The 12,311-nt window shown below is 33.7% G+C and overlaps 1 protein-coding gene and 1 long non-coding RNA gene across 10 annotated transcripts; one reads left to right on the top strand and one right to left on the bottom strand.

Annotated features, from left to right (window-relative positions):
- Positions 1–2,735: 2,735 nt before the first annotated feature.
- On the bottom strand, positions 2,736–7,868 carry LOC130722064 (uncharacterized). 9 transcript variants are annotated; one of them, XR_009013759.1, is made up of 4 exons: positions 7,170–7,580; positions 6,997–7,066; positions 5,926–6,035; positions 2,736–5,147 (listed from the first exon to the last, which is right to left on the bottom strand). It is a non-coding gene; the product is annotated as an uncharacterized LOC130722064 (long non-coding RNA). The 9 variants fall into 9 exon arrangements; XR_009013760.1 differs by having other exon boundaries at positions 7,241–7,580; XR_009013763.1 differs by having other exon boundaries at positions 7,323–7,580.
- A 749-nt stretch (positions 7,869–8,617) lies between these two features.
- Positions 8,618–12,037, top strand: LOC130723592 (low affinity inorganic phosphate transporter 1-like). Its single transcript, XM_057574698.1, has 2 exons — positions 8,618–8,775; positions 10,164–12,037. The coding sequence occupies exon 2, from the start codon at positions 10,205–10,207 to the stop codon at positions 11,813–11,815; it is 1,611 nt and encodes a 536-aa protein (XP_057430681.1). The 5' UTR covers positions 8,618–8,775; positions 10,164–10,204; the 3' UTR covers positions 11,816–12,037.
- Positions 12,038–12,311: the final 274 nt, after the last annotated feature.

Below are 12,311 nucleotides of genomic sequence, written 5' to 3'. Positions count from 1 at the left end.
GCTACCTTCCTTTCCCATTTAATGGGTGTCATATATCGATCATCACATAGTGCTTCGTGGCGCAACATTGTTCTGGGACTTCAAAATGCATTAGATGAAGTAGGAAGAGACTTTGACCTTCGTAAACTTCTAACAAATCCTTCCTTCCAACCATCCTTGCAGGTTTATCATTGCTAGAAAGTTTATCGTGAAAACTTTTCTCAAAAGAGATGTTGTCGACATTAGCGCCTTTTATCTCCTTGTTAGGGACAACAAGCATTTTAGCTAGTGTACTGCTTTTGCAGATGGATTGGCCTTGTTTAGACTTGAGGGACATTTTCCACCTCTACGATAATCCCTTATTTTCCTCCCTACCGGGTTTTAAATCCTACGCATATCAGATTTTAAATCCATGTATGTTAAGAAAATATTACATTAAAAATACATAACTGAATTTTAAAAAAAAAGACTAGAGTGAAAATTAGGATTTAAAATTTCAAGTGTATTTTCAATGTAGTGTTTTTTTTAAGATACCAAGATTTAAAACTCCGTATGTGTTTTGTTTAGGATTTAAACCTGGTAGAGAGGCAAAGAAGAGATTGTCATGTGGAGGTGGAAAATACCCCATAAGTCTCAAACAAGACCAATTCATCCGCAGAAGCAGCAGGCAAGGTCAAATGCTTGCTTTCCCGGACAAGGAAATAAAAAGCACTAATGGTGACAACATCTCTTGTCTAAAAAGTTTCCGTGATAAACTTCCTAGCAATGATGACTTGCAGCAAGAATTGGAAGGAAGTATTTATTGGAACTTTATGAAGATCGATGTCTCTTCCTGCTTTATCTACTGCATTTTGAGTCCCATAACAATCTTGCGCCATAATTGTGATGATCCATATATGACACCCATTAAATGAGAAAGGAAGAAGGCAACAAAATGTTTTGATCAAACACAGTGCGTGAATACGAGAAGCTCAAAATTTGGCACAAGAAGACTTGGTCTTCTCATTCCTCAAAAAAGATTACATGCTATGAATTTTTTTTTCCCAAATAACAAATATGCTAAGAAAACGCTACATTATAAATATGCTACTGAAATTTTAAACCTTGGTAGTAAAAAAATACACTACCAATTTTTAAATGGTATTCAATTTGCTACCCACACAGGTATGAAAACGAGTACGTATAATTTTTTGAAAACTCAGGTTGCCTCCTTTTGGGCCCTGACCTAACTCTTATGGATCCATTAATCCAGTCTCCTCATCTCAGGGTGAAAGGAGTCCATCTAAGACTGCGCCTTGCCAATCGAACCCAACCCAGGAACTCCAGGCAGAGATTCACACAATTGGGCTAGGCCTACTTGAAATTTTGAGAAATGAGTATATGCCATGGCATCTAGGGATCCATCGCCACCATTTAAAATAGCAAATGAATAAAAAAAGCTTTATGTGTTGATCGTGTCAAATGTCAATGATAAAATGGTGTTCACCAATCTTTTCCATTGTTTTTAGTTTTGCTAGAAAACTGTATAGCCCAAGTTGACAGCTACTTCTGGCGATGGATGTTTCTGGGAGAACCTAAATTACTAGTATAGATCCCGTTTGTCTGTGCGATGCACGGATAATTTATTACCAACTAAACTGTTAATTACAATTATTGGGTATTTGATATTTATAGAATAATAGAATGATGTATTTACTGAGACATACAATTTTAATTAGTCAAACACTTATATGTCATTATTATCTTATTTTTATTTTTATGTTTAAATGTTTTATCTCTTATAGTATGAATTAGATGAGTTTTAAATGTTAACTGTGTTTGGCACTCTGTCGATGTGTTCTTTAGCGCAAAACCCCATGAAAGTTTTTTATACTGTAACTTAAATGTAAATAAGAGTTAAATATGTTTCCAGCCCCTCTAAAATTAGGGTGTTTTGGTTTCTATCAAAGTAGGTTATAAAGAAAGTACATCAATAATATGGAGAAAAAAAATATGACATAAATTTAATTGGTATTTTTATAAATGAGGGTGATTTAGGGACACTGTTATGAACTTATTGTTATAAACTAATCATATTATCACTGATGACATTTTCTATTTATTGTAGATGATATTTTACCCTTATTTTATGAGTAATATCTATCAAAGGTATTTCACTTAATAATTTTTACAAATTTTGAATTTGACAAATTCAACAAATTAATTAACCAACACTTTGTTTTTTGGTTGGGTTTGGGGTTCTAGGTTGTTGTATAGCTTTTCGGTTTGCTATCTTCGGGACCGTCTTATGTCGTGGGGTGATTAGCTTTTTGTTGTTACTAATCACCCTTGCTTTCTTTATCTCCCTTTTAGCTTTGTTTTCAAAGCTAATATTGATACACTCTTTTACTTTCGAAAAAAAAGAAATAATAACCAACGCTTTGCAGTTTAGCCCTATGGCCTTTGTCCCATTTGACTGTTTGCAGCCTTGAATCATAAATTTAGGGAATAATTTATTATTTTGAAATTTTTCTAAATTTACTAAAAAAATAGGAATATCTCTTATTAATTTTTGAAAATAATATATATAGATAGTATTGAGAATCAACCCCTCTTAATATGTAGGAGAATATCTCGTATATAAGATATTTTCTTTTCTTTAACTCTAATAAAATAAACTGATAAACAAAAAAATTATTTTGCATGAAATAACTATAAACGTATTATAAATTAAGTTAAAAAATAAACTAACAAAACTATACAGTAACATAATAGGAGAAAGGAACAATAAATAAATTATACATATATATGAAAGCAATGCCTTTTTTTATGGGTACTTTTATACAATGAATTTCAACCGCTCTTATGCATGTTCCTGATCTAAAGCAATCCATAGTTGCATCTGTGCTAGTTCAGCATGATATGCCAATAACAACCACGTTGGGAAGGAGTAGCTTCAGGGGAGGACATGCTATTTTGGAAAGCAGAAAAACTAAAATCCACAAGCCTTTCTCAAAGCTCTCTTTCACTGGTTAAAATAATTTCTATCCACATAGTAAATTGGTTTTCAATGGCAGGGCATAGCCTTTCCAAGTTTTGAATCATTCTACTTGACTGTTTCAGTCATTTGTTCAGCATCAAAGCTTTGCTAACACCACACACCTACAAATTATATTGAGCAAATTTAGCCGTCAAGAAAGAACGTTTGGTTCCTCAGAATTCCAATTGAATTTCCCTTCAAATGGCCCAAACTCTTTCATGTTTGTAGCTTCTAATAGACTCTCCATTGACATATTATCTTCTAACATGCCACAATGCACTTCAGTCAATGAACAAATAGTAGAGGCTGAAGGAAGAATCTCAATGCCCCAACTTGCCTCATAATAAGGGCTAAGAGAAAGATTCACATCTGAGAAACTTTTAGCTAAGAGGGGTTGAAGGGTTCTCAAATGAAAATCCGTCAGATTTTGAATCTAAGAGCCACTCAGAGTTTTCCTGTTCAAGACTAAGTAAAGAATTTAAGTTAGTTTCTCTCTCATAATCTGAAACATCATTATGAATCACACTTGTTCTTAGAGCAGCTAAAATCATCAGCAGCATCATTTTCTAACCTTGCATTTGGGGTAGCTGCAAAAACTTTCACTGCAGGTTTTATTCTGCAACCAATAAAATAGTTGACAGTTTTTTCTTAACAGAAGGAAGCTTGCCTAATGCTAATTTGCTCTATTTGGGTTCTCTTTATATGCTTCAATCAAAATATTAAGACAACCAAAATCAAATTTGAAGTTACTATGTGGGATATCTATTACATGTGGTCATAGATGATGCTACAAAAGTGAAAAAACCAAGAAAAAAAATCAACTACCACAATCAACCCAACTCCCATTCCCAAGTCAAATGATGCAAAGCTAACCAAGGCAGAGTTTGCAAGGAGATGGTGTGAATATTAATGCTAAGGAATCATGAAGTGAAATAGAATAAGAGAATAAAATAAGTCAAATGATGCAAAGCTAACCAAGGCAGAGTTTGGAAGGAAATGGTGTGAATATTAATGCTAAGGAATCATGAAGTGAAATAGAATAAGAGAAAAAATAAGTCAAATGATGTAAAGCTAACCAAGGCAGAGTTTGGAAGGAGATGGTGTGAATATCTACATAATGCTAAGGAATCATGAAGTGAAACAGAATAACTGAATAAGAGAAGAAATTATTGAAAGTAGGATGGACAAAAGTACTCTTACTATTCATATCTACCATCCACCCAAAACTTCTTCTGCACTCAAATCTCATTCCATGAAAGGAGCACAATTTGATTGTATGAAATGAAAGCACACTAAGGGATGTAGATAGCCCCACCTAAATGCGTCGGAACACCAGTCCCCAACATATCTACAGCTAAACTGTGTTTTGCCTGACAAAAGAGAAAATGAAGTATCAGAAACCCAAAACTCAATATTAAACTTATACCAAACAACTTTGTGTTAAGTTCCTCTTTCAAATGCTGTAGGTAAGCATCTGGAGCTATAGAAATTGAAATTCCCACAATGTACATCCCATAAGAGAAAAAATATAGAAACTGGAGAGTTGAGTTGCAAAAATATTCTGCTTATGAAGAAACAAAATCAGATAAAAATGATACAATATGCTGTATTATGCTCCGTGAGGCTGGAATTTGTGAATGATCTCATTGAGTGGTCACTGCACTGAGCTTAAAGGGGTAAAATGGATAAAGGCCAGCTCTGCTAACATGTGCGGACACCATAGCAGTACTTATAGGGGAGCAGAATGAAACAAATGCATAAATTGCTGCAAATTTTTTATGCAATTTAAAAGGTGTTAGGATTTAATTCAATTTTTAAAGAGTGTACCTAGATTGTGAGTCCAAAGAACAATAATATCAACCTTTGTTGTAAGACCAACATAGAGAAGAAACGCTATAGCAAATCAGAGCCATGCAAAAAAGATAAAAAAAAAAAAACTTACGCTATTGAGAGAGTAAACCAAAACGTAAAAGATTATAACTATTTGTCTAAATGCATCAAAACATTTCCTGCATAATGCTCTTCTTAGAACCACTCACACTAATTATGCATCAACAATAAAATTAACAAAACATCCCTTTTTTCTCTCTCTAAGGAACCAAGAGCAAGCACCAGACCATAACTCCTCAATCAAAGACCAATTTATTGACTGCATAAGATAATAAAATTGTTAACAGTCATGTAATAGACAATGTTTATACTAAATATTAACATAAAAGGAAAAATTAACTTGTTCAGAGAAGAAAAATCTTAGGAAAGCAATCAAAGAAATCAACCAAGGCAAGGAGTAGAACAAATAAAAGTTTAACCATGTTGATAGATAACATCCTAGTCTCGTAACAAAAAGAAAGATATAAAAAGGTTAAAGCTTTAAACATAACTTTAAATATAAAATCAGAGAACAGAGCAATATATACAGTCAGTTCGAAGACATGGGAGAACTACTAATTAGATGTATATACTGTCAGTTCTAAAAATACCAGGTCTTATTCCCTGGGTCTGCATTAGACAGGCAGCAAACTTATAGTGTAGAATACATACACAACACAACAAATTTATATGAAATATAAAGCTCATCAATACTATTATGAGGGAAGTTGTTAGTGGTACACTAATCACTATGCTGACACGTAAAACCATGCTCCTAAAAGGATAACATGATCTGCTTAAGGAAAAAACATCTAAATAATTGTATGATGCATTCATTACCTTCACATTTGATTATATTACATGATTCTAAAAATTGTAGCCCAGAAAGAAAAGAAAAATCTTAAGTATTAAATTCAAGGACGCTAATGGTAAATGATACAAACAAAATAGCATTAAAGTACAAAATCACTGAGAACTCAAGCAATCTTGTATCATGCCAATTAATGAGATAAGGGGCAAACACAACAAATAGATAAGTGTAACATTTAGAATAAAACCTGAAGTCTAGTATTGACAACCCAAAGTGGATTTGTAAACATGGTAGTTGCAGCTCCAGCACCAGAAGCAGCTACCATATTAGCTCAAACTGAAAGATGATGGCTTTAATCTGCATAAATAGCATAGCTATGCTATTACAATTTGTTCATCTACTTTACATAACTGGCAAGCAAGATGGTTAATGTTGAATTGGGTTCTCAAAAATAGAAATAGTGCAGTTCACTCGTGTTACTACACATCAAGAAGGTCAGGCCTTCATAAACACTAATATAAAATACAAACTATAGTTCTTTAAAGAAAACTAATCAGTACTTATATAGCTAAACTACTTATAAATTACATTGTTTATTTAAAATTAACTTAAATAAAAAGACATTGTTTTTAAAGTAATATAATAATAAAAATAGTACCATGATAACAATTGACACACATTTTATATCCACCAAAGGATCTGTAAAGAACATAGTAAGTCCTTGCAGGCTATATTTAGTGGGTTTTCATAGAGCCTTTAGTATCATGTTAGACTTTGCCTTCTAATTATCTTTATTAAATATTAACCTGTGCTCATTTTTACATCCTTGTTTCTTTCTTTCTATTCAGAAATAAAGTATCCTACACATCAAACCACTAAAGCATAATAACAAAATGTTAAATCTTATTTCTGAAAGTTGTCTTTCCTGACAAAAAATAGCACGGCTGGGTTTGACATTTGAAGAGAGATATCAAATCATTTCATATTAGAGGGGCACAAATGATAAGAGATACTTGTCCTACCCAATCAAGTTTAAAAGAATTAAACTTGAAAAACATGAAAACATAAATAAGCTGAAAACATGATAGACTATCTTGATAGCCTTCAACATTGTTTTGGCTGAAAAGTTCTGCAAAGTCCTTCCAGAAAACTGACTCAATAAATCATGCATTGAAGTTAAAAAAAATTTAACCAAGAAATACCTAAAAATTTAACATTCCCATTACAAATACAGTTTACAACTTTTAAGGGGGACATAACATAACACAAGCAAAAGAGACAAGGAAGTTAAGAAAAATAAATGATAAAGAGTTATAACCCATATAAAGAACTGAGAATCCTTAAGCATCCTTCAAGCGATCAAACAGGGTACTCTGTGAAACAATTGTCTGGAAACACAAAAATAAGATAGTAATCAGTAGAAATTAAGAGAAAAACTCTGCTACCAAAAAAAATTAAGAAAGTAAGAAATGAAGATAAATAGATCAAAACCACATAAGCGCCGTAGGAATTATAAGGATATAATATGACTATATGAGAACAATCATAGGGAATAGAAGTACTGAAATCAGTTAGATCAATCTACACCACATATGCCAATGCTCACAGCAATTAGTATTTCACAAAATCACAAGAAATTTAAACCATGAATTCCGCATCAGATCAATCCGAAGAGACTATATTGATGGATTGGTGAGAAGTAGGTTGAAAGAGGAAGGGTAACACGGAAGGACAACTAGGGTTTGAGATTGATGTGGAGGAAAGTATAGTATGGCTGTGAGAGACAAAACTCGAAATAAGAAGGAGATGAATGGTACGGTGGAGCAGGTAGAAAGGGAAAGAAACACGCGAGGGTTGATGAGAGATTGGGGAGAAACAGTGCTACGTTGAAAACGAACGTTCAGAGTAAATAAAAATTAAAAAAAATAAAGATAAGCTAAAGAAAGATACGTGTCGCGCTGTGATTGGCGGTTTTATAGCGAAGAATAAGTTATCTTTCTTTAACTTATCAAAAGCGTGCTTGGGTTAATGCCACAAAATGATGCATGCGCAATGTCCATCTCCTAGCATTTGATTATACATAGTTTCAATTAACAACTATTTTCGTTCCCGAAGATTAGCTAGCTTAAGTTGTAAGAGCTGGGAGATATAAGAAAGATTCAAAGTTCGAAGTCTGAGGAAGACTAATTTACTGACACTACTAACAACTAACATTTGCCTATTAAAAAAATTAGTAACTATTTTCAATCCATAGTTTCACTTGATTGTTTAGTTGTTCTTTATTCTAGTGGGATCAATGTCAACTCTGTAAGTTGACAATTTTTTTAAGCAAAATTACTAATTAGAGATAAAAATATGATAGGCAATTGTCAAAGGGTTATAGTTAAGCATATATTAAGTTAAGACAAGATAAATTTATTTATTAGGATAATTTTTTTAAAAATAAGCACATTAATTTTTAAAAAAGATCCTTAAAATTATATTTATGATTACTATTTTTATCATTTAAGTAAAAATGTTTTTTTCTTTCAAGAGACATAAATTAAATGGCCATGAAAATACATAGATTAAAATGATGATTAACTCATTTTTTTATTTATTAAAAGTGCTAGCTATCATATCATTTAGTACATGAGAATTTAGTTAAGTCTCTTCGATCGAATTTTCAATATATATATATATATATATATATATATATATATATTTATTCTTTCACCAAATACTATATCATGATTATTCTAATACAAGATTATTCTAATATTGACTGTGATTTTAAAAAAACAACATTTGGTAGATAATGAAATATACTTAACATGCGCATGCTGATAATAAAATCTTAAATGGATTTTCAGATTTAAAAAATGGCCTACATGGCCAGGTTGGTGTTAGTGAAGCGTTGACATTTATGGGGCTAAAGAGTTGGGAATATAATATGATATTTACATGCCAAGCTTATTCTTTTGACTTTGGAAGCCTTCCAGGGATGGATGGGGGACTATGTTACCTATATATATGTATGTATTGCTGCAGCTAAGAGTACCTACGCCTCCCAATCCCGAAACCACCACTTTTCTTCAGCTTAGTTTCAGACAAGCAGGTTTGCTCTCTCGCCCTTCTTCTCTTTCATTTAAATTGTGTTATGTATGGAACAGGAAATAGAGTTCCTTTAAGTGGAAAGCTTTAATAATAACAAGCATTCCACCAATGAATGCCGGGCCTTCCTCTTAACAATTCAATATTGTTGTCATTTTCATGAGGAATGTTAGTAACTTAGGTCCTATAATTTGCCTCATGAGTTTATTTCACCACATCTTAGGTGAACTAATGGTATTTAAGATAAATATCTTAGAAATTTTATACTTATTTTACTTATTTTTTTTATAAATATTTTTTTTTTTGAAATATAAATAATATTATTAATTGATACACTTGGATAAAGTTATAACCCTTAAGGTAAGTTGGACAGTCTCATTCTTTTGATAGACACTATTATTTGGTAAAACTTAGGTGAAGTATTTGAAATGAATTTTATTCAATAATCAGTGTGATGAAAGAGTTGATTTGCTCACATCTCTTATTACTCACTCTTCTATTCTTATTTTTGTTGGTTTTGGTGTATTTGTAGTGTCCAACTAACTTTTTACTAGTTTCCAATGCATTTCCACACAACACATTGCTCCAACTTTCCCTCAATTATTCTAATCAGATTGAGTGATTTGAGGTGCATAATAGTATGCAACCATTCATAGACACCCGCGTTCTTGCAGATTTTACTTCAAAATTTTGTAGCGGATTTCTCCAAAAAATTCGCAATTTTTTTAACATCATTTTGAGAAAAACTCGCAGGGAATTTTTTGAAGCAAAATGCACATAAAAAGTTTGATGAAAAATCTACATAAAATCAATTATGTGGTAGTTTTTTACCATCACATATTAACCGCGGTTAATTTTTCACCCCAGTGTCTCCAATGTTTAGTGGGCTACGAAACATTAATGGTTCCAATGTTCATTCTTCCATATTTCACGCTCTAAATATTCAGCCCTAGGTGTGCGGTGTGTTAAGAAGTCCAACATTGACTAAGAGATATAGCCAAAATAATCCTTATAAATGATAGGACAATCCTCACCCCTAAACTAGTTTTTAGAGTAGAGTTAGACATAACCCGAATTTACAAAATTACATTCATATCTTAGATCAACAAGATAAAAGGTTATAACTGCAATGTTTTCAATAGCACCACTAAGATAGTTTATTCCTTAGATAAGTCAATGGTGCTCTCCTAAATGTTCTATCATGATAATCGGTAAGGTTTGCCTAACTCCTTTATTATATTTCTGCTCCACCGGTCAATAAGAATTAATTAGAAGCCAATAAACCTGAGATATTTATCTGAAATCTCAGTTTTTCATATGAATTTCAATCACAGGTGTAAAAACAAAGGGAAAAGAATATCTATCTTAAGCTTATTTATTGTACTTGTGCAGGAAACTTCTAATAGGGGTTAAAGAAGGTAGCAGATCCAGTGATGGCTCGAGAATTGGGGGTTCTCAACACACTTGATGTGGCCAAGACACAACTGTACCACTTCACTGCAATTGTGATAGCTGGAATGGGCTTCTTCACTGATGCCTATGATCTCTTCTGCATTTCCCTTGTCACCAAATTGTTGGGGAGGATATATTACACAGAACCAAATGCACCAAAGCCTGGAACTCTTCCTCCTAATGTTCAAGCTGCTGTCACTGGTGTTGCATTTTGTGGAACAATAGCAGGCCAGCTATTCTTTGGTTGGCTTGGTGACAAAATGGGGAGAAAAAAAGTCTATGGTTTAACTCTTATCATAATGGTAGTGTGTTCAATTGGCTCAGGCCTCTCTTTTGGGTCAAGTGCAAAGAGTGTCATGGCAACACTATGTTTCTTCAGGTTCTGGCTTGGATTTGGGATTGGTGGTGACTACCCTCTTTCTGCTACAATCATGTCTGAATATGCCAACAAAAAGACTCGAGGCGCATTCATAGCTGCTGTGTTTGCTATGCAAGGATTTGGAATCCTTGCTGGTGGGATAGTTGCCTTGATTATCTCAGCTGCATTTGACCACAAATACAATGTTCCATCATATCATGAAAATCCAGCAGCATCCTTGGTACTTCCTGCATTTGATTATGTTTGGCGTATGGTTTTGATGTTTGGTGCAGCCCCAGCAGCACTTACTTTCTATTGGCGTCTGAAAATGCCGGAAACAGCTCGCTACACAGCCCTCATTGCCAAGAATGCAAAACAAGCGGCTGCAGACATGTCTAAGGTGTTGAATGTTGAACTTGTAGTTGAGCAAGAAAAGTTAGAGACAATTACAGAAGCAGCTAACCATCAGTATGGTTTATTCAGCAAGGAATTCGCCAAGCGCCACGGGCTGCATTTGCTGGGAACCACTTCCACTTGGTTCTTATTGGACATAGCATTCTACAGCCAGAACCTTTTCCAGAAAGACATATTCAGTGCAATTGGATGGATCCCTCCAGCTAAAGAAATGAATGCAATCCATGAGGTTTACAAGATTGCAAAAGCACAAACACTCATAGCACTATGCAGTACTGTGCCAGGTTACTGGTTCACAGTAGCACTTATCGATCACATGGGCCGTTTCGCTATCCAATTGATGGGTTTCTTCTTCATGACTGTGTTCATGTTTGCCCTGGCTATACCCTATGATCACTGGACCCAAAAAGAGAACAGAATTGGGTTTGTTGTGATTTACTCACTCACATTCTTCTTTGCCAATTTTGGTCCAAATGCCACCACTTTTGTTGTGCCAGCAGAGATTTTCCCAGCAAGGTTGAGGTCTACTTGTCATGGAATCTCAGCTGCTGCAGGAAAGTTAGGAGCATTGGTGGGTGCATTTGGGTTCTTATATGCTGCACAAAGTAAGGACCCCTCCAAGACTGATGCAGGGTACCCAACTGGTATTGGGATTAAGAACTCCCTTATTATGCTTGGTGTGATCAACTTCACTGGGATGTTATTCACCTTATTGGTTCCAGAATCAAAGGGAAAATCACTAGAGGAATTGACTGGGGAGAATGAAGATGGTGTTGAGGAAATTGAGGTAGTAGGTTCTGCAAGGACAGTTCCAGTTTGATTCAAGTGTGTGATAAAAAATTAAAGTTGTGTTTCAGCTATATGATAAGGGGTGCTAGAACAATTAAAAAGTGTATGTTTTTTGTGTTGCTTTTTAGTTAAAATTCACATTTGTATTATACACGTTAATAAACAATACGCATGTACTTTGTTTGAGTGTGATGACATAAATATATATATGTATGTACTATTTACTTAACTAGTCACAATATTTATTTTGTGAGAGGCGCTTCGCGTACTGTTTGGAGGCTTCCACCTTTATTTGCCATTGAATCATTTTGCCTTGGTTCTCTAACGTAGCTTTGCTTTGTTTAGTTTCCCTCTTGTAAAAAAGAAAGAAACCTTAAGTAATTTATCGTTTTCACTACATTGTTGTCCATTCTTCTTCTACATTGTTCACAGTAGAAGAAGAAATTATTACCGAATTTTAAATCTAAAGACTATATATAGTGAAATAAGCCTAAACATAAGGAACATAACATGTTAAATAAAAGCAT

The sequence above is a fragment of the Lotus japonicus genome, chromosome 6, assembly GCF_012489685.1.
Source record: "Lotus japonicus ecotype B-129 chromosome 6, LjGifu_v1.2".
Lineage (NCBI taxonomy): Eukaryota > Viridiplantae > Streptophyta > Magnoliopsida > Fabales > Fabaceae > Lotus > Lotus japonicus.
Note: the sequence above shows the minus strand (reverse complement) of the source record. Positions and strands in the feature narration are given on the sequence as shown.